This window comes from Myxocyprinus asiaticus, chromosome 21 (assembly GCF_019703515.2).
Source record: "Myxocyprinus asiaticus isolate MX2 ecotype Aquarium Trade chromosome 21, UBuf_Myxa_2, whole genome shotgun sequence".
Classification (NCBI taxonomy): Eukaryota; Metazoa; Chordata; class Actinopteri; order Cypriniformes; family Catostomidae; genus Myxocyprinus; species Myxocyprinus asiaticus.
This window is the reverse complement of record NC_059364.1, coordinates 26,307,501-26,328,637: the sequence shown is the minus strand read 5'-3', so window position 1 is coordinate 26,328,637 and position 21,137 is coordinate 26,307,501. Positions and strand designations below refer to the sequence as shown.

The window sequence follows — 21,137 nt, the reverse complement described above, 5'->3', positions numbered from 1 at the left end:
CTTCGTCCAGATCATTGGCTGGTGGTATAGTGTGAGGACATCTGCCTCTCACAGCAGTGCCAGTGGGCACACAGGCCGCAGTAATGGGCAGACAGAGGTTGCAGCACATGCCTGTGCAAGTATGTGTGATGAGATGGTGGTCTTATGGAGACTGGCAGTTCTAGACCCTACAATGAGTCCTCAGAGGTGAGAAACTCAATAGATCCGGTGAAGTTAAAAGCTGCCAATCCTTTTTTTTTTTTTTCCCAATTTGGAATGCCCAATTCCCAATGCACTCTAAGTCCTCGTGGTGGTGTAATGATGAATCTTAGTTACCTCCGCATCTGAGACCGTCAATCCGCACATCTTATCACGTGGCTTGTTGAGCGTGTTACCACGGAGACGTAGCGCGTGTGGAAGCCCACGCTGTTCTCCGCAACATCCATGTACAACTACGCACCACACCGAGAGCGAGAACCACATTATAGCGACCACGAGGAGGTTAACCCAACGTGACTCTACCCACCCTAGCTACCAGGCCAATTGGTTACTTGGGAAGCCTGACTGGAGTCACTCAGCACGCCTTGGATTCGAACTTGCGACTCCTCGTGTAGTAGTCAACGTCTTTACTTGCTGAGCTACCCAGGCCCCAGAGCTACCGATCCTTGTATAATTTGACTTTGAGTGCATCAGCTGAAAGGTATTTTAGATCAAAGCCCTGAGGAATTGTGGCTATATTTGTCCATATTTAGGGAAGGTAATTAGGACTGGGTAAAAACATAGATTTTCTGATGCATCGCGATCTTCATTTGAACGATCTTGATATCGATTCTTAAATCCCAGGATCGATCTTTTACTATATATGTGCAACTCTTTACAATGCTAATAAATCACTCTCATATGAGACCACATGTGACTGAAAATATCTGTGATTAGCCACTGGCTAGTAAATGTTCAGATTTCAGTCACCAGTGATTGAGTAGTATATTGGCAAAGAAGTTCAGCATCCTTTTACTGCATTATATATACAGTATAATATCATATTTTTGGATGGAATACATGGATGTGTAAATTTTTTAAAAGCTGAAATGTTACCAAAATGATAGATAAAATGTAATTTTGAAAAAAAAAAGTTTTTTGTAATGTACCTAGATAGAAGGTCGCCTGTATTATTAACAGCATTAGCTGGAAGATATTTTTTTTTTCATATGTAAGCAAAATGGACATCATAACTGAAATATACCCATATTAATCGATATCGAATCGGAAATGAAATCGAATCAAATCGATTAGAGAACTTGTGAATCGGAATCTAATCAAATTTGGAAATCTTTAGAAATTTTTTAGGCCTAATGTAAATGTTCTTTTGCTGTCTGTGTGTTTCTGATTCTTCAGGCGTTTGGAACTTGCCGCCCAGCTAAAGCAGTGGCACCTGAAGGTAATAGAGATAGTGAAGCGGGGGCAGCACCGCAAGTCCCTGGACAAACTCTTCCAGGGCTTCAAACCAGCTGTGGAATGCTGCTACTTCAACTGGGAGGTGGCCTACCCTTTGCCTGGCATCACCTATTGCAATGCAGATAAGAAAAATGCCTCATTTTGTTGGGCCAGGGCAATGCAGCAGCAGCGAAGTGCTAAAGCTGGTACTAGTGGGGACCCTCAAGAGCCTGGAGGAGGAACACGCAGTGGAACGGCTGAAGTCACCTCCTCTGAACACAGAGCACGAAGCAGCTCCTATCCTCCCCAACAGGAGGTGGCTGTCCGCCCAAAAGAGACCATTTTGAGCAAGAGGAAAGGAGTGTCAGGGGTGAACAGTGGTGGGGTGCTGGTTCGTCTGGGTGGTGGAGTCTCTCTTTCACTTGAGGAGGGAGGAAAAGGCATGTATAAAGCCAGTGGTTCCTCCCCATCAACTGGAAGTAAAGCCAAACTAACACAGAGCAATAAGGGCTCTTGTGGAAGTTCTAGTGGTGTCGGTGGAAAGCATCCCAGTGCTAAGCGGCGAACCAGCAGTGAGGACAGTTCTCTAGAGCCTGACATGGCAGAGCTCAGTCTGGATGATGGCTCCAGCCTTGCGCTGGGGGCGGAGGCCAGTAATACCTTTGAATTTCTTCCTCCTCCTCCTGAGATGCTGCCCTCACCCAGCCCCCTGCTCCGAGAGCCACGCAAATACAGCAGCGGTAACGTTTCTAAAGACCGAACATTTGAGACTAAGCGTGTGGCACACCCTGCCATGCCCCCTGCTTCTGATGCCCATGCCTGTTTCTCTAAGGAGAGCTCCGTGCCAACCCCAGTAGTAGTAGCTATAGAGAAAGAGGTGGAGGCAGACCTGGATGAAAATGGAGGAGACGAGGACCCAACAGAAGATGCCCGGCCCTCGATGTCGGTTACCAGCAAGGCGCAGCGAGGCCGGAGAGAGGGAGATGGGGCTTCAGGGGCACCTGGACCTCAGGCGGCTGAGGAAGCAGCTGGAGGAGATGCTGTCGGTGAAGACGACTACCAGGCGTACTACCTTAGCGCTGCATCAGAAGAGGGAGCGGATAGAGGGGTTGCAGATAGCAACCATGAGGAAGAGCCAGACATCTTTGCTGGGATTAAACCTCTGGAGCAGGAGGGCAGGATGGAGGTAAAAAGAGTTGATGAAAGCACACATAACTTTATTTACTTGCAGTTTCTCTGATTCTGATTTGATAGCACAGAATTTCAAAGCATTCAAGCTATGGAATAATGGTGTGTTGCAGGTGCTGTTTGCCTGTGCAGAGGCTCTCTACGCTCACGGCTACAGTAACGATGCATGCCGACTAGCTGTTGATCTTGCTCGAGATCTGCTGGCTAACCCACCCGACCTCAAAGTGGAGCAACCACAGACAAAAGTAAAAAAAACAACTTTATTTAGTGCTTTCCCAGAAATTGCAAATGTTGCATACAGTGGTAAGAAAAAGTATGTGAACCCTTTGGAATTACCTGCATTTATATATAAATTTGCCAGATTAAATTCTGGTTTGATCTTCATCTAAGTTACAGTAATGAACAAACACAATCTGTTTTAACTAACACACAAATTGCTGTATTATTATTGAATATATAATTCAAACATTCAAAGTGTAGTTTGGAAGGGGTATGTGAACCCTGTTGGAAACTTCTCAGAGAAGACCAGGAGACTCGGGGAAAGCTTCAGCAGTATTCTTTATTGTAGAAGATTGGGAGAATCGGTCTACACGTCAGAAGGTGCTGTTTCGTGCTGCAGACATCAAGTCTAACTTAGGGAGGCATACATTGTATTTTACAGGCATTCATTGGGCAGTTCTTCCAAAGTGTAACAAAATATTCAGGTGAACCTTAAAGAATGTAGTTGAACCCGTAACAGACTGGGGTTTCTCCAGCCCTTATCTAGTCAGCATAACTATATCACTCAGATGACTTTATTTTCATAGAAAAAAGGAAGGGTCCACACCTATGGCAATGCATTTACAATTTGACTCAGACATTACAGAATGGGACTGGGGCACCTAGAGTCATCACAGACAAAAGGTGATAGCCTTAGTTAGCATGAGAAACAAGTTTTCATTCACATACATTCTTGTTCAAGTTGACAAACAGGACGCAGCCATGTGTAGATGATCTCACAGAGTCACGATATGCAAATATATTGAAAGCCAAATACAATGTGCATCACTTTAGTTTTTCATGTGATGTTATATGAAACACAGTAGACCACCTGGTCTTATAGTTAAACTTAAATTTGCAATCCCACAGTCCCCCCTTTTAGAGGTAATAAAAACACTCACCTAATGCAAGTTTAAACCTTCAAAAATCCATTTGATAGCATATGTTTGTTAACATAAGCCCCATCTTCTAATCTTGTAACCTTAAATAGTTACAGGCATATATTACATATTCTGTGTCCCAGGCTCAGGTAAATGTAAAAAAATCTATGTATGGTAGGTCTTTTCAAAACCGTAACTGCTAAACATTTACAACAACGAACATGATGACACAGAAAATCATGTAGCTCACATGTGGAAGCACTAAATTACATGAAGCTAGAATAGTCCTGAAGTCTTGTGTCCAATGTCCTCTTGACAGTCAACATAGATGAATCGCTTGGGAGATGTGTCCTTGTGTCCCTCATTATACTTTTCCCTGGATGTCTGTGTCCTTGGTCAACACCAGGGTGATGAGAATGACATTCTGACATATGTCCATACCTGCAACACAAGAAAAACAGCAAACCAACAGTATTTGTGCATATACTTCACTATTTAAGACTTCAGTTGATCATATAGTTTTTATTTTCACATCTAGACTTCACTGAGTTGATCGTATAGTTTTTTTATTTATTTTTTTTATTACCCTAGTGTAACGAAATTTGACACCTATGGACCAGTGAGGTGGGGATTAACTACTGAAAGGGGAAAACCTATGAGGAAGTCTTCACCGCAGGGTTGGCCCCCAAGGTATAATGCACTTTGGTTCTTCCTGGGTGCCTCACTGGTCCGTGGTGGTGTGTTTTATATAAGCTCTGCAGTTTGATAATGAGTTAGCAGATTACCAGATTCTACCATTTTAGAAACAACATCTTCTGACTTAATGTTGTCTTTAATAACTTAAGAACCATGTACAAACATCTAATTTAAATCCTCTGAAGAAGCATCAGTCATAAAGACATAATAAAAGAGGAGTGAGAGACTGCACATGATGGTGACTGGAGTGTGCCGAATGTTACATTCAGGACTGTGAGTATACTTAACCAGTTCCCCTCTGAAACTTAGTTTGAGTGATAGTGTGTATCTTAATACATGAGTGCCGATACAGCTGCCCCAAAACTTAAAAGATTGCATTTGCAAAGAGTCTTTCATCTTTGCTGTAAAGTTCTGGGGAAAGATAAGCACTCACAACCCTAACAATTAGTCACTTAGCAAGCTGCCCCACGAGTTTGGTGAAGAGGGGAGGGGCTGCTTTAGGACTGCAAGCAGGCTGTATAGGAGCTGACTAATACCTTGCATTTCTCGTAATATCTTTCTGCCCTTACTACACTCTTTCATGTAACATCCAGGTTTACCACAATAGTGGCATCTGCCCTCCCTCTTAGGACATTTGTGGTGTTGTTTATCTGCTGTATTTGCCTTATGCAAGGATGCTGCTGCAACCCTTTTGCTCTAACATCAGAGTCTCTTTCCCAGGTTGCCAGTGTATTCAAGTTGGTTTGCAGAGTTTCATTAGACCATGTTAGATCTAAGAAAGGTAGTGCATTTCTAAATTCTGATGAAAGGCCATCAAACCAAATATGGTCTAGAGGACCCTTATCATCTAGTGCCTTCTCAGAAGTTTCAGCTGTACCACTGTATGCAAAACCTTTCAGTGTACTCAGTTTCACCTTTGCTCTGTACACAACTACGGATTCTTGACCAGTCTACCTTTGGCCCAATGATGTTCTTTTGTTATTAACATTTTTATTGATTCCATACACAAAAACCAATAAACACAACATAAAATACGGAATCAGTTATATAAATTAAAACCCCTCCCCCCGAACACCCCCCCCCAACCCGACACAAACACGCATTACAGTGGTCTCTTACAATTATAACAAAAAATTAGAAACAAATTAAAAATACTTTCAAAAAAACAACAGTGCACATACACATGAAACTACAAATTAAAAATCAAAAATCCCTCTCCACTGCCCTTCCCTGAGAACCCTCCAAGAAATCCAATTATCCACCCCACTTCCTATTAAACAAATCCCACTTTCCCAACCTTCTGTAAATCGCCGCCTCAAATGCTGCAACCTCACTTATCTCCCCGCACCACTCCCGAAACGAGGGTGTCCTAGCCGTCTTCCACCTCCTGAGGATTATTCTCCTGGCCACCATAAATCTGGCCAGGACCCAACCTCTCAAGTGACTATCCCCAAAATTATTGACCTCCCCATCACCCAGAATTCAGAGTCTGGAGCAAAATGAAAACCATGTGTCCAACACATCACACATAAATCCCTGAATCTTCAACCAGAATTCCTGTATTTTAACACATCCCCAAAAAACATGGCTTATGTCCCCGTCTTCTGATTGGCATTACCAACAGGTGGGTGTGTCTTTAAGACCAAGTCTATACAGTCTAGAGGGGGTCCAATATAATCGATTAAAAATCTTAAATTGCATCAGACGCACCCTTGAATCTCTAGATGCAGACTTGATGTTTTTTAGAATCTTAGCCCACACTCCCTCCTCCAATACCAAATTTAAATCTATCTCTCCCATAATCTCTTGAGAGAAGTTGAAGCTCCATCCCCCAGACTCTGAATTAACAGTGAGTAATACACTGATGCCTCATGACCTTTTCCAAAAGCAGTTATCACCACTTCTAGAGTATCTGCCCTTTTAGGGGGGTGTATGCTACTCCCAAAAATAGTATAGAGCAGGTGGCACAGCTGTAAGTACCTGAAGAACTGAGATCTAGGAATCCTGAAAGGTTGGACCAAATTTTCAAATGATCTCAACCCACCACTCTCATATAGGTCACTGAGTGTATTAACACCTCTCACAATCCACTCTGACTCACCAATACGCAACTTTGGATTTAGCCATATGCTCGAGGCAACATTTAAATTAATGTCTGAATTGAACACTCTGGACACTTTTGATCATAGCGCGTGCAGATGCGAGAAAACGGGGTGCAACTTAAGTTTTCCAATTAGTTTAATAGAAAGTCTTCTGTAATAGTAAAATAGGGGCAATAACTTTGTTAAATTCCAAACCAGGGAGGGGCTCTTTCAGGTGGAAGTGACCAATGAGCTAAATGTCTGAGACCGAATGCATAATAATAAAACAAAATCTTGGGTAGGCCTAGCCCACCTTAGTCAATTGGTCTATGTAACTTGTTGAAATGTAACATGTGATGCTTTCCATTCCAAATGAAGGACTTCGCTATACTATCAAATTGCTTGAAATAAGAGAGGGGGACATCTACAGGGAGAGATTGTAGTAGGTAGTTGAATTTTGGAATACAGTTCATTTTAATAACATTAACCTTTCCAATCATCGATAAATGTAATGAAGCCCACGTACTCGCATCACTCAAACCTTTTTATTAAAGGGTCAAAATTAACTCTGACTAAATCACATAATTTTGCTGGGAATAAAATGCCCAAATACTTAATGCCCTGTTTGGGCCATTGAAAGGCACCCGGTTGAAAAGCCATTACTGGGCAGTACGCTGTCAGAGCCAAAGCTTCGGATTTAGACCAATTAACTCTGTATCCTGAAAATTTAGAAAAGGAATTTATAATTCTGTGGAGGCAAGGCATAGATCTAGTGGGGTCGGAGACAAATAATAAAATATCATCTGCGTAAAGTAAAAGCTTATGCACCACCACCCCTGGAAAATCATCCTCCTTTATCGCGGCTGTGCATGATTTGTTTGTACCGCCGCTACAGGGTGTCTATTAAGTAATTTAATCCATCCAATAAAAGTATTTCCGAACCCGTATATTTCCAGCATCTTAAAAAGATCATCCCATTTTACCATATCAAACGCCTTTTCGGCAACAAGTGAGATGGCAGCGACCGGAGTCTGATCATTCGCCACTGACCACATGATATTAATGAGACGCCTAACATTGTCAGAAGAGCTGCGGCCCTGAATAAACCCCACTTGATCTATATGTATAAGAGATGTCATAACTTAATCGGTTAGCCAGAATTTTTGCCAAAATTGTTACATATTGCTGGATCAGGGAAATTGGACGGTAACTTTTACACTCACTTGGATCTTTGTCTTTTTTAAGAATCAGACTGATCCGGGCTTGTGTCATGGTTGGCAGAAGCTTTCCATTCTTTAATGATTCCGTATAAACTTCGAACAAAAGTGGAGCCAGATCGGTAGTATAAGATCTAAAAAAGTCTGCAGCAAAGCCATCTGGCCCCGGAGCCTTGCCTGTAGGCAGGGCCTTAAATACCTCACCAAGCTACTCCAAGGTTATCTCAGATTCAAGAGAATTCTTTTGCTCAGTCATCAATTTAGGGAGTTCTAATGGTTCCACAAATTTTCTAATATCTTCATCAGTAGACAAAGACGTGGAACTATAAAGATCAAGATAGAATTCTTTAAAGGCAGTATTAATATCAATGGCCGAGGTAAAAATTTCACCACCAGCAGATTTCGCTGAGGGAATGGTAGAAAAAGACTCTCTCTGCTTTATATATCTAGCCAAAAGCTTCCCTGCTTTGTCTCCTGACTCAAAGTATGACTGCCTTGCCCTGAATAACCAAAACTCCACTTTCCGCGACAAAATAGTATTATATCTGTATTTCAAACGGGTCAGTTCTCTGAGGACATTAGACGACATTCGCGCTTCAGCTCTGCCTCTGCACTTTTAATATTCTCTTCCAACTCCACGAGTTATCGTGCTTTGGATTTTTTGGTGAATGAGGCATACTGTATGATCCGACCCCTAAGAACCGCCTTAAGTGCCTCCCAAGCTACGCCCACAGAGGATACTGAGGACCAGTTGGTCTCCATATAAACATTGATTTCAGCCTTTAACATTTGTTGGAAATCAGGAATTTGCAAAAGGGATACTTTAAAGTGCCAGCTGTATGATTTCTTTTTCTCCGTATGTGGCAACATCTCTAAACTCACCAGGGCGTGATCTGAGACTAAGATGTTTCCAATTGAGCAATCGACAACAGATGAAATGAGGGACTTAGATATAAAAAAAAAAAAATCTATTCTTGAATAAGTCTTATGGACTGATGAAAAAAAATTATAGTCCCTACTAGATGGGTTCAGAAGTCTCCAGATATCTGCAAGACCAAGATTTTTACACATCCTGTGAAGAATCACTGTTGCTCTAGGGGGCTTACACACATTTGCTTCACTATGATCAAGGACTGAGTCCATCAATAGATTAAAATCTCCTCCCAATATTATATCCTGAAGGGTGCCAGCGGCTTGCAACATCCCTTCAAGATCTATAAAAAAGCCCTGATCATCAGCGTTAGGTGCGTAAATATTAGTCAAAATCAACCTTTGCCCCTGAATTTCTGCTAAAAGAATAATGACTCTTCCTATTTTATCTTTAATCTGTTTGAGAAATTTGAATTGTAGATGTTTATTTATCAGTATAATGACTCCCCTACTCTTACTTGAGCCAGCACTAAAGAAAACATGTCCACCCCATATCTTCCCAATTTTTTCAGCTTCCTGTGGGGAAAGATGCGTTTCTTGAAGAAACACTATATCATATTTTTCACGCTTAAGAAAAGAAATAACCTTCCTTCTTTTTATGGGGTGCCCCAACCCATTCACATTCCATGTGGAGAGAGAGAACCTACTCATAATAACATTTGACGTGTCAAAAACAAGATTATACAGACCATATTCAAACATTATTGCAACAATCAAACCCCGAACTTCCCCCCGAACAAAACAATCAGAAAAAAGAAAAACGTGCGCATTAACCCCGCGCATGTCAATCCCTCTAAACTCAAAGAGTCCACGTACGCATGTGAGAACCCCCGTGACAACTTTGCCATCGGAATGCTCAAGTCCGGTGCATCTGCACAATTTTGTGAGGCAAAATTACATAGTAGAAATACTTTGTAAAAACAGACCCCAACCAATAGGCAGAATAAACAGAAAGAATGTGTAGATTCGTTCACAGAACTGTCTTGAAGGTGTGTTCCTCCACAAAACAAACTCCAGATGATATAAAGCCATTCAGTTTCCTCGGACAGACAAACAATTGTTCAGTGAGCCGGCTGTTATGAGTGCAGCAGATGATGTAATCATTCCAATGTCCCATGAAAATACTCCACAAAAGAGTTTAATAAGAGTTTCTTACATTCCTTGAACCGATCACGTTTTGCTCTTGCCGCATTTGCAAAGTCCGGGAACAAGAAAATATTGTGATTCTTCCAAGAAAGCTTTCCTTTGCTCCTCGCCTTGCGCAACACTAGATCTTTATCGGATGATCTCAGAAATTTGGCCAGAATTGATCGGGGCCTGTGAGCTTGCTCGATTTCCAGTTTATGGCATGTTATGTCAAGCAGACTCGGGAAGAGCTCGTCCAGGAATTTCACCATATCTCTGCCTCCTTCATGCTCAGGAATTCCAACAATTCGTATGTTATTCCTTCGGCTCCTATTTTCCAAATCTTCAAGTTTTTCCAAGACTTTATCCATGACTATTTTGGTCACAGGCGGATTAACGGATAATTCCCTTTCGGATGATTCCAGATAATCGATTCCTTTCTCAACTTCTGTCACTCTTGTAACCAACTTAGATAACTTTGCTTCCATCGCCGTAATTGATCGACGTATTACAGCGAGATCCTCCAAGTCAGCAACAACCTTCGTCAGCATGACCGAGATGTTGGACAGTTGACGCCGAATTTCATCTCCCGACGTGCCATCCAAATCGAGTCCCCGGTCCGCAGGGCTGTCAGAGGTTTCATCTTGAGCACCTAAGTGTCTTTTAATGTCTCCAGAGCCAGAGGATTTTGACTTCTTTGCCATGTTTACCTCAAAGAACAAATATGTAACTGGGTGTATCGAATCTCACTGGTTATAACATGAAAATAATAAAAATAACAGCAAAGTGCGCAGAGCTCTTGTTTCACACGTCTGCTTCTCGCATGGCGTCATGTCGTCTCTGGCCAAATGATGTTCTTTAACACTCTCAGAACTCCCTCTTGCAAGTCATCTTTACTTGCTTGCTGAAACTCAGAAGTATCAACAGCTGTTTCAAAATCATTAAACTCTGACTCTGTCAAGAATTGTGAAATTAGCTGGGTGATTTCAGCTAGGGACATGTCATAGAGATGCAATTTTCTGGACAGCACTCTCCTAAACTCAGAAATATTTGCATGTGCTGATGGCAAACGTTGAGCAAGTCTTTCTATTGTATCGGGACCTAAAGACTTTTTGTACCTGCACTATGGAAGTTGCAGATGGAACAGTGTCACCCTCTTCTACTCTTAGCATTTCTTCTTGCTCCGCACACTTCAACAGCACTAACTGTTTTATCAATCAATCCAGCAGTGTCATTAATAGACATTCCATTGTTTTCTTGTCTACATACAGACTGTAATTCAGGATAAATATCATCTGAATGAATTGTCAAGTCGTTTTTTGTTGGAGCCCTGTAATGGCCCAACTTCTTAGTGAGTGAGGACACTAGCAAATAATTCTTTCTTTTGCTCTTCTAAATTAGCAATATGTTGAGTTTGCTCTTGAGCTGAAGAAAATTCACGATGACAACAGATAATGCCTTTTATGTTTCCCTTCCGAAAACAAGCACCAAGCACATTTTTGCATTCTTTTATGGACCATACTTTATCTGGATAAATACCAAATTTCTGTCAAATACTCTCTGACTGACTCTGTCACTATTGAGCCATGTGTTCTAACAATGATTTGAATTCATTTTCTGTCCATAAAGGTGTAGCCAGTCCACCTTTCTTAGTTGTAGGAATTCATCTACATTCTTGTTAACCAATTTCACTTTCACTAGTGTCTCTCTGACAAAATGAACAAGAACTATCAAAAATGTTATTTGACTGTCACTAGTGTTTCTCTCACAAAACAGATGGTACATTACACATCTTTGACAAACAGAGGAACCTTAAACACATCCCTGGCAAAGCATAGTACAACCTAACATCCCTGGTTGAACAGAGGATAAACTTTTAACACTTCCCTGACAAAGCAGAGGTTAACTTAAATGATAACACACACAGTAACAGTTGTTAACCTTCCCTGGCAAAGCAGAGGATACCACTTATTACTTCTCTGGTACAACAGAGGATTACAAAATTCTTAACACCACCTGTAACTGTTGCTAAACTTCCCTGATAAAACAGAAGATAACCTTATTGTTAACACACACTGTAATTGTTTTTAACCTTCCCTGGCACAGCAGAGGATAACTAAATTGTTAAAGCCTGCAGCTGTTGTTAACACTTCTCTGGCAAAGCAGAAGATAACCATAAGTACTGGTCTGTAGAGGTTCTTTGGATAGAGTGACACTTACCAAATCTTACTTGAGCTGGGTAAGTTCAGTCTGGATTGATGTCAGGCATCAAACTCCATCCGGGTCACGCCACCAAAACTGTTGGAAACTTCTCAGAGAAGACCAGGAGACTTGGGTAAAGCTTCAGCAGGATTCTTTATTGTAGAATATCGGGAGAATCAGTCTACATGTCAGAAGGTGCTGTCTTGCGCTGCAGTAATCACGTCTAACTTAGGGAGGCATACATTGTATTTTATAGGCATTCAGTGGACAGTCCTTCCAGGTGGTAACAAAACATTCAGGTGAACCTTAAAGAATGTAGTTGAACCCGCCACAGACTGGGGTTCTCCAGGCCTAATCCAATCAGCATAACTATATCACTCAGATGACTTCATTTTCATAGAAATAAGGATACCTGTGGCAATGCATTTACATTTGACTCAGACATTGATTGAATCATGAACAATGGCCACCAATTCACAGAATCACTTACATTTGCAATCCCACAACCCATAGGCTAATGATGTCAACAAAAGCTAATTAGAGTCAGGAGTTGGCAAACCTGGCATTCAATTAATGAAACAAGATTGGTGGTGTCAGTAAGAGCTAATTTAACTCATAAAAAGCACACAAACATTGAACAAAGCATTTGCTGACGTGGACCATGCCTTGTACAAAGTTATCTTGAAGATTAGATATTCATCTGTCCACAGTTAGACAAATTGTCTATAAATGGAGACTATTTATTACTGTGGCTACTCTCCCTAGAAGTGGCCGTCCAGCCAAGATAACTCAAAGGGCACACTGCAGAATGCTCAGTGACGTAAAAAAGAACCCTAGAGCGACAGCTAAAGACTTAAAGTATTCATTGGAACTGGTTAACATCTCTGTTCATGAGTCTTCTATAGGGGAAACATTAAACAGGCATGGTGTCCATGGCAGGACACGACAAAGGAAGCCTCTGCTTTCCAACAAAATCATTGTTGCGTGCCTGAAGTTTGCTAAAGACCACCTTGACACTCCACAATGCTACTGGAAAAAATAGTTGTGGACTGGTGAAACTAAGAACACGCAGCACTACGTATGGTGTAAAAAGGGCACTGCATACCAACATGTAAACATCATCCCAACGGTGAGTATGGTGAAGGGAGCATCATGATTTGGGGTTGCTTTGCTACTTTGGGTCCTGGACTGCTTTCCAAAATTGAGGGAGAAATTAATTCCCAAGTTTATCAAGATATCCTACAGGATAATGTCAGGGTGGCTGTGTGCCAGCTGAAGCTCAGTAGAAGTTGAGTGATGCAGCAGGACAATGACCCTAAACATCGAAGTAAATCCACTACAGAATGGCTTCAAAAAAAGATAATCCACCTTTTGGAGTGGCCCAGTCAGAGCCCAGAACTTAACCCAATAGAGATGGTGTGGAATGACCTCGAGAGCCGTTCACACCAGAAATCTTAAGAATATGGCTAAGCTGAAGACATTCTGTATGGAAGATTGGTCACAAAGTCCTTTTGAACGTTGTGCAGGACTAATCCGCAGCTACCGGAAACGCTTGGTTAATGTTATTGCTGCCAAAGGTGGACCAGTTATTAAATCCAAGGGTTCACTTACTTTTTCCACAGCACTCTGAATGTTTAATGGGATTTGTTTAATAAAGACTGAAAGATTATACTTGTTTGTGTGTTGTTAGCTTAAGCACATTGTGTTTGTCTATACTTGTGACTTTGATAAAATGAGATCACATTTTATGACCAATTAATGCAGAAAACTGCTAATTCCAAAAGGTTCACATAATTTATCTTCCCACTGTAGATCCATATCAATGTTTGCCTCTGAAACTAAACTGAATCTATCTCTGTCCGTCTTAGGGTAAAAAGAGCAAGGTGTCAACCAGTAAACAGACCCAGGTGGCCACTAACACCCTGTCTAAAGTTGCCTTCCTGCTAACCGTGCTGAGTGAGAGGCTGGAGCTCCATAACCTGGCCTTCAACACTGGCATGTTCTCCCTGGAGCTGCAGAGACCACCAGCTTCTACTAAAGCCCTTGAGGTAAAACAGGCTACTACACTATTCTGATGCATCTAATGATCTGCTAGTATGACAGAACAGTTTGTTGTTAGGGATGTGTCTGTTTAGGCCTAAAAGTAGAAAGTTGTAATGTTTTGATTTCTGATCTCACTTCCAACACATACAATTCTAGATTGGAGCTTTAGTGTGGAAACAACTGGCAAAAACTTTTTTAATTTTAGAATATCATATTGAATACTCACCATAATATATAAAAATTTATCAGCATTCAGTATCTGCAAGAATTTCTGGATTGGTCCACCCATATTTGTTTCTTTGCTTTTGTCTTTAGGTTGAGTGTGAAATGCATATTTTTAATGTTTCCTTAGTTACACCAATGACGAAAATACATCTGATTTAATGCTAATTTGTACAGTATGCTCCACATGCCATTGTTTGTTGAATAGTGTTTTGAATCCTACAGTTCTGAGGTTCTGTGCTCTTGTGTTAGGTGAAGCTGGCATATCAAGAGTCAGAAGTGGTTGCTCTGCTGAAGAAGATTCCTCTTGGACTTGTGGAGATGACTTCCATAAGGGACAGAGCCGAGCAGCTTCGTGATGGAAACTTCTGTGATTACCGGCCTGTTCTTCCCCTCATGCTGGCTAGCTTCATATTTGATGTACTCTGCACACCTGGTAGGGCACCTGCCCTTTTTTCCACTATATTAAAATGCTTTTGAAGAGCCCTAAAATCCCTATGTCTGCCATTAACATCTATCATTATTTTTTACCTTTTACGCAGTGGTTTCTCCTACGGGCTCCCGACCTCCTAGCCGTAACCGTAACAATGAGATGCCTGGAGATGAGGAGCTAGGATTTGAGGCTGCTGTAGCAGCTCTTGGTAAGTGTCAATTTATGTGAAACTATATAGCACTACTGTGTGTTGTCCAAGACATTCTCTCTCTTTCTGTGTTTCAACAGTCTCTCCTTCTCTCTTGTTCTGCTCTACTCTGTCTTTTTTTCAGGTATGAAGACAACGGTCAGTGAAGCAGAACATCCTCTACTATGTGAAGGAACACGGAGAGAGAAAGGAGATCTGGCTCTAGCACTAATGATCACCTATAAAGATGACCAAAGCAAGCTAAAAAAGGCAAGAGCTTTTAAATTATACACTCACTGAGCACTTTATTAGAACACTATGGTCCTAATAAAGTGTATGACGTGGTCTTTTGCTGTTGTAGCCCATCCGCCTCAATGTTCAATGTGTTGTGCATTCTAAAATGCTATTCTGCTAACTACAGTTGTACAGAGTGGTTATCTGAGTTACAGTTTCTGTCAGCTCGAACCAATCTGGCCATTCTCCGTTAACCTCTCATCAACAAGGTGTTTTGTCTGCAGAAATGCCATACACTGGATGTTGTTTGTTTGGCACCATTCTGTCAAACTTTAGGGACTGTTGTGCATGAAAATCCCCGAAGATCAGCAGTTACAAAAATACTCAAACCAGCCCGTCTGGCACCAACAGTTATGCCACATCTAAATCACTGAGATAAAAAAAAATTTCCATTCTGATGGTTGATGTGAACATTAACTGAAGCTGCTGACCCGTATCTGCATGATTTTATGCATTGCACTGCTTCCACATGTTTGGCTGATTAGATAATCACATGACTAAGTAGGTGTACTGGTGTTCCTAATAAAGTGCTCAGTGAGTGTACATCTAATTTATACATATAATAAACAACAAAAAGTACATGAAGGCTCAGGTTGCCTGCTCACTATGCAAAGGATTAAAGGGATAGTTCTTCCAAAAATGAAAAGTTGGTCATCATTTTTTCACCCTCTTGCTTGAAACATGTATGTTGTTGCACGGGACATATCGAAAGGGCTCGTCTCTTATTTTAGAATAGTCAATAAACTTTAGTTAAGTCACAGCCATGAACCATGGTTTCAAACTTGGTAACACTCTCATTCTAGAGAGCATTTAATTAAGCAAAAATCTGTGTAGTGAAAGATGAGTCATCCATATTTGTGGTCCATTTTCCCAGAATTTTATATTTATTTGCTAAGAGTAAATTCTGTCAACTTTAAGGGGAAAACAAGCATATAGATGTCTTCTAGGCTTATAGACATGGACTAAAAGTCACATTTGGTTTCATGGGGTCTTTAAGAGCAACCACTCTCAAATAAGACTCTTGGTGCTGATTTTGATTGTGAAGAAGCATTTGAAAAGTAGTAAATGCCTTGTTTTTGATATTGTCACTGGAGTGTAATGTCTGATTTAATCTCTATGTAGATTCTGGATAAGCTCCTTGACCGTGAGAGCCAGACCCATAAGCCTCAGACTCTGAGCTCATTTTACTCGAGCAAACCAGCCACTAGCAGCCAGAAGAGCCCTTCCAAACATGCCAACCATGGTGCCAGCGGTGCCACTGGGGGAGTGTCAAAGCACACCCCTTCAGCAACATCAGCTTCTGTGCAGGGCGTGACCAGTGGGGGAGCGGCAGGGCAGCAGGGAGGATTAACGGGTGGTGGAGTTCAGAACACAGCGATGGGGGAGGGCATCGGTGACGATAGAGATCAAGGTGAACCACCTCCACCAATTCTGTTTAAAAGGGTGCACAGTCATTTAGTCTTAATAGATGACTTGATTTAAGATGCCAACAGTCATGGAAAACCTGGAAATATTATAGCGAATGTTGAAAGGCCTGGAAAAGTAATGGAAATATATAAAAAGCTTGCAAAAGTCATGCAAAAAAAAAGTCATGATTATAAGTGTTTTTAGTTACACTTCCCTCTAAAATATTTAATCGATTAGAAATTGCTCTTGTGGGTGCAATCTCTATAGAATTATTTAAAAAAAAATTATAATTGTAATCACCAACAACTGGAAAAGTCAAAAAGTGTGAACTTGGTCGAATGACCTGTCCTCAAGGTCATTTTCAAATGCTGTTTCTTGCTTAAATATTAGCATTTTGATGAGTTTGAGGTAAGTGTTTTTCTCTGCTGGTTGTATTTAACAGCACCGTATTGTTCTTTTACAAAATAATTTTGACAATGCCGAGGTAAGGACTCTGACTTTTTTTTTTTTTTCATGCTGAAATGTTCTTTTGGCGTTTGTAGTGACCATGTATATAATATTAATATCTCATTTTTTTCTTTGGCAGAAGGTGCACAGTCATCCTCCTGCGAGCAGCAGAATGAAGCTGCACCCTTCAAGCCTGAGGGCACTGTCCCCAGTCGTCTGGCGCTGGGGGGCCGCGGGGCATACGGTACACGCTGCTGGGGATCTCCTGTACGGCAGAAGAAGAAACACACAGGTAAGAGAGACAAATAGAAGTGTTTATTTGATGCAGCACCTGTGGTCATCGACCATCTGAAGGATATATTTCAATTCATGCATTTATTTTGCAACATTTTCTCTTTGTACTGTTAACTGTGTGCATAAAGGAATTTGAGTATGGATTAAGTATTTGTTGAGGTCATGTTTTTTTTGACCTGTGTTTTGTCAGGCATGGCAAGCATTGACAGCAGTGCTCCAGAGACTACCTCAGACAGCTCCCCCACTCTCAGTCGACGGCCACTTCGAGGGGGTTGGACAGCTGCTTCCTGGGGGAGAGGCCAGGACAGTGACAGCATCAGCAGCTCTTCCTCTGACTCACTGGGCTCATCGTCATCCAGTGGCTCACGCAGAGCTGGAGGAGGAGCCAGAGCCAAAAGTACTGACACAAGCAGGTGAGATGAGCCTGGGCTGTTTTTGCCCTTTTATTGTCCCTTTTGATTATTTGGTCTTGTTTTGACTGCAAAGGCAAAAAAAAAAAATTAAAAGAAATTGAGGAACATTGTGAATTTCAGGATTATTTTAATATGCTTTTTATTTGGCCATTAAGGAGATACATTGAAACATTGAAAATGTACTCGCTTTCATGCCATCCCAGAAGACTTTCTTTTTTTCTGCCAAACACTGTAGGTGCTACTGGTTGTTTAAATCAGTTTTACTATCAGAAATAATCAATAATTAATTATTAATTATGGAATAATCAAATAACAATTAAATAACTAAATAGTAATTAAATAGAATTTAACTCATTAAACTATTCTCCAGAAATAATCAATAATTAATTGTTATTAATTATGGAATAATCAAATAATTAAATAACTAAATAGTAATTAAATAGAATTTAATTCATTAAACTCTATTCTCGGGGCACCACTCTTTGAAAAGAGAAAAATGATAGCAAGTTACTGATTGAGTCTCATAAAACAAAATCTACCCTGTAGGTTGACATTATATCTTAATTGTTAATCAAAATAATCAAAAAGGGGAAAAACTAGTTAAATTATTGGTATACAAATCTAATAGTAATCTAGTTACAGTTAGTTTCTAACACCAATAACATAATAGTACTCTGAGGTAACTTGGGAGTTCTTCACGTGGCAGAGGTTGGCTTCAACACAATACTCAAACAAAAACAAACAGGAGTACTTATTATAATATAACAAGATTTATTATAATCAAGCAGTAGTGAACACAGCCAATACTATCCGAATATAATCCAAAAATAAAATCAAGGATATCCTAAGCTAACAGTGGAGCTATATGCTAGTGTGTGTGTGTGTGTGTGTGTCCAGGTGTGGTAACAAAGGAATCAAAATGGAGGATCAGGTTCAAAATGGAGGGTTAAATCCAAAATGGAGCCGATACCACGTGCGAGTGGAAATGAGCAGACACGCAAAGGAACTGACGGAACAGGCGGGAGAATTTGGTTCGCCAGCCAGTGAACACAGCCAATACTATCCGAATATAATCCAAAAATAAAATCAAGGATATCCTAAGCTAACAGTGGAGCTGTATGCTAGTGTGTGTGTGTGTGTGTGTGTGTGTCCAGGTGTGGTAACAAAGGAATCAAAATGGAGGATCAGGTTCAAAATGGAGGGTTAACTCCAAAATGGAGCTGATACCACGTGCGGGGGGGAAATGAGCGGACACACAAAGGAACTGACGAAACAGGCGGGAGAATTTGGTTCACCAGCCTGAGTCGAACACAAACCGAGGCGCCGCTCACTCAGTGAATATCAGTGAGAGAGAGAGAATGAGAGTGAGAGAGAGAGGAAAAATGCATGCAGTTTAGTTAAGGGTAACCGCTCGTAACAGCGGGACTGAATTACTAGTTCAAATCACTCAACGAAACAAACGTAACCCCAAAATAAATTAAAACATCTCCCAACTCGAAGCAGCGAGCAGAGTTTAACATACAAATATACTCAAAACATCAGCATTTAGAATCAAAAATACGATTTAGATTCACAAGAAAAATCACAGTTTCTAAACTAAATCTGCCCAGATATCAAGCCATACTTGGGAAATCCTGTGTGATTTCAGTAGGTTTGTCCGTTGGAATTCCTGTTGCATTGAGCGGTCAGGAGAAATGGTCTGGATGGATCCTTGTCTTATGCTCGTCAGCGAAAAGACACGTCTCTGCTTTATTCTTCGGATCCAGCGATGGAGAAGAGTGCAGAAAGTAGTCAATGTTGAATGAAAAAGAGGGAGAAGGGAAACTGGTCGCCTTTCCGTTTTTTCAAAATAAATTCACTGTTGCTTTACAGTGAAACTGAACCGGTTGATATAAGTATACTATAAGACTTGAACAAAGCTAAGTTAATCTTACTCTACCGTGGCCAAATGGTGAGGTGGTCTCTTTGTTCAAACGAAGGAAAAACTCCTTCAGTACGTGCACAGTACAGATGTCCCTTAACAGCCAGGCAGAGCTTAGCACAGAGAGGCCGAACTTCATCTGTCCGCGGGTTTTGTTGACGGGATGACGTCATCGGTCGTAGGCCGCTTGACCAATGTCATTTGAGACTGGGTCCATGGGCAGGACTTCGCATCCAGTTGTGAATTTGTGAAGGATCCTGGGAAACTGAGTTCAATGTCTCTCCTTTTGATCATAGAACAAAGGGCCATGCGGTCTCTGCTGCCATTTTAAGTGGGCCAAGGCCCTACAACACAAACAGATTTTTAGAAGAATATCTCAGCTCTGTAGGTCCATACAATGCAAGTGAATGGTGACCAGAAATTTAAAGGTCTAAAAATCACAAAGTCAGCATAAAAGTAACCCTCAAGACTCCAGTGGTTTAATACTGTATATCTACTGAAGCGATGCAATAACTTTGGGTGAGAAACCGATCAATATTTAAGTCATTTTTTTACAATTAATCTCCGCTTTCACTTTCAAAATGATAGATTTGATAGTAAAAAGAATTAAATATTGATCTGTTTCTCACCCACACCTATCATATCACGTCTGAAGACATAGATTTAACCACTGGAGTCATATGGATTACTTCTATGCTGCCATTATGTGATTTTTGGTGCTTGAAATGTCTGGTCACCATTCACTTGCATTATATAGACCCGATATTCTTAAAATCTTCGTTTTTGTTCTGTAGAAGAAAGAGAGTCATACACATCTGGGATGGTATGAGGGTGAGTAAATGATGAGAGAATTTTAGGTAATTAGGATATTATTTTTGAGTGAATTATCCCTTTAAGTTTCCTGAAGACAGCATCGATTGACTGGCTTTGCAACTCTTTGCAACCTCCTTGTCTTACAACTTACAAGCATAAGACCATTATGAGAGAGATGTTTTAAAAGCATTTCTCATTTAAACTTCTGTAGCAATAACAGTGTTTGAGTTGGTAAGTTAAAGTTCAAATCACTTTCTGTGAATCATTTCAAACTGTTTAAAACTAACTATGCTATATTGCCCAACCATAGCCAAAATGCATTCTCTGATCCTCCAAGTCTGCAGTTTGTCACACATTGTCTATTTCTCTCTTAGGTATAAAGGCCGTAGGCCTGAATGCCATGCTCCACACGTGCCCAACCAGCCATCCGAGGCAGCTGCCCATTTTTACTTTGAGCTGGCCAAGACTGTGCTGATTAAAGCTGGAGGAAACAGCTCCACATCCATCTTCACACAACCCTCTGCTAGTGGAGGCCACCAGGGGCCCCACCGCAACCTGCATCTGTGTGCCTTTGAGATTGGTCTGTATGCTCTCGGCCTGCACAATTTTGTGTCTCCTAATTGGCTGTCAAGGACTTATTCCTCACATGTATCCTGGATTACAGGTGAGAGG

At 41.0% G+C, this 21,137-nt stretch overlaps 1 protein-coding gene across 2 annotated transcripts in view; it reads left to right on the top strand.

Moving 5' to 3' along the window:
• Nucleotides 1-21,137, top strand: part of zswim8 (zinc finger, SWIM-type containing 8) — a 62,956-nt gene that overhangs the window by 25,561 nt on the left and 16,258 nt on the right. For both annotated transcript variants that reach the window (XM_051648890.1, XM_051648888.1), the window contains exons 9-19: nucleotides 11-186; nucleotides 1,375-2,599; nucleotides 2,715-2,846; nucleotides 13,860-14,039; nucleotides 14,509-14,692; nucleotides 14,799-14,897; nucleotides 15,022-15,146; nucleotides 16,293-16,581; nucleotides 17,164-17,316; nucleotides 17,509-17,731; nucleotides 20,840-21,129. In XM_051648890.1, the coding sequence (XP_051504850.1) occupies nucleotides 11-186; nucleotides 1,375-2,599; nucleotides 2,715-2,846; nucleotides 13,860-14,039; nucleotides 14,509-14,692; nucleotides 14,799-14,897; nucleotides 15,022-15,146; nucleotides 16,293-16,581; nucleotides 17,164-17,316; nucleotides 17,509-17,731; nucleotides 20,840-21,129 (3,076 nt within the window). The remainder of the gene's footprint in view (nucleotides 1-10; nucleotides 187-1,374; nucleotides 2,600-2,714; nucleotides 2,847-13,859; nucleotides 14,040-14,508; nucleotides 14,693-14,798; nucleotides 14,898-15,021; nucleotides 15,147-16,292; nucleotides 16,582-17,163; nucleotides 17,317-17,508; nucleotides 17,732-20,839; nucleotides 21,130-21,137) is intronic.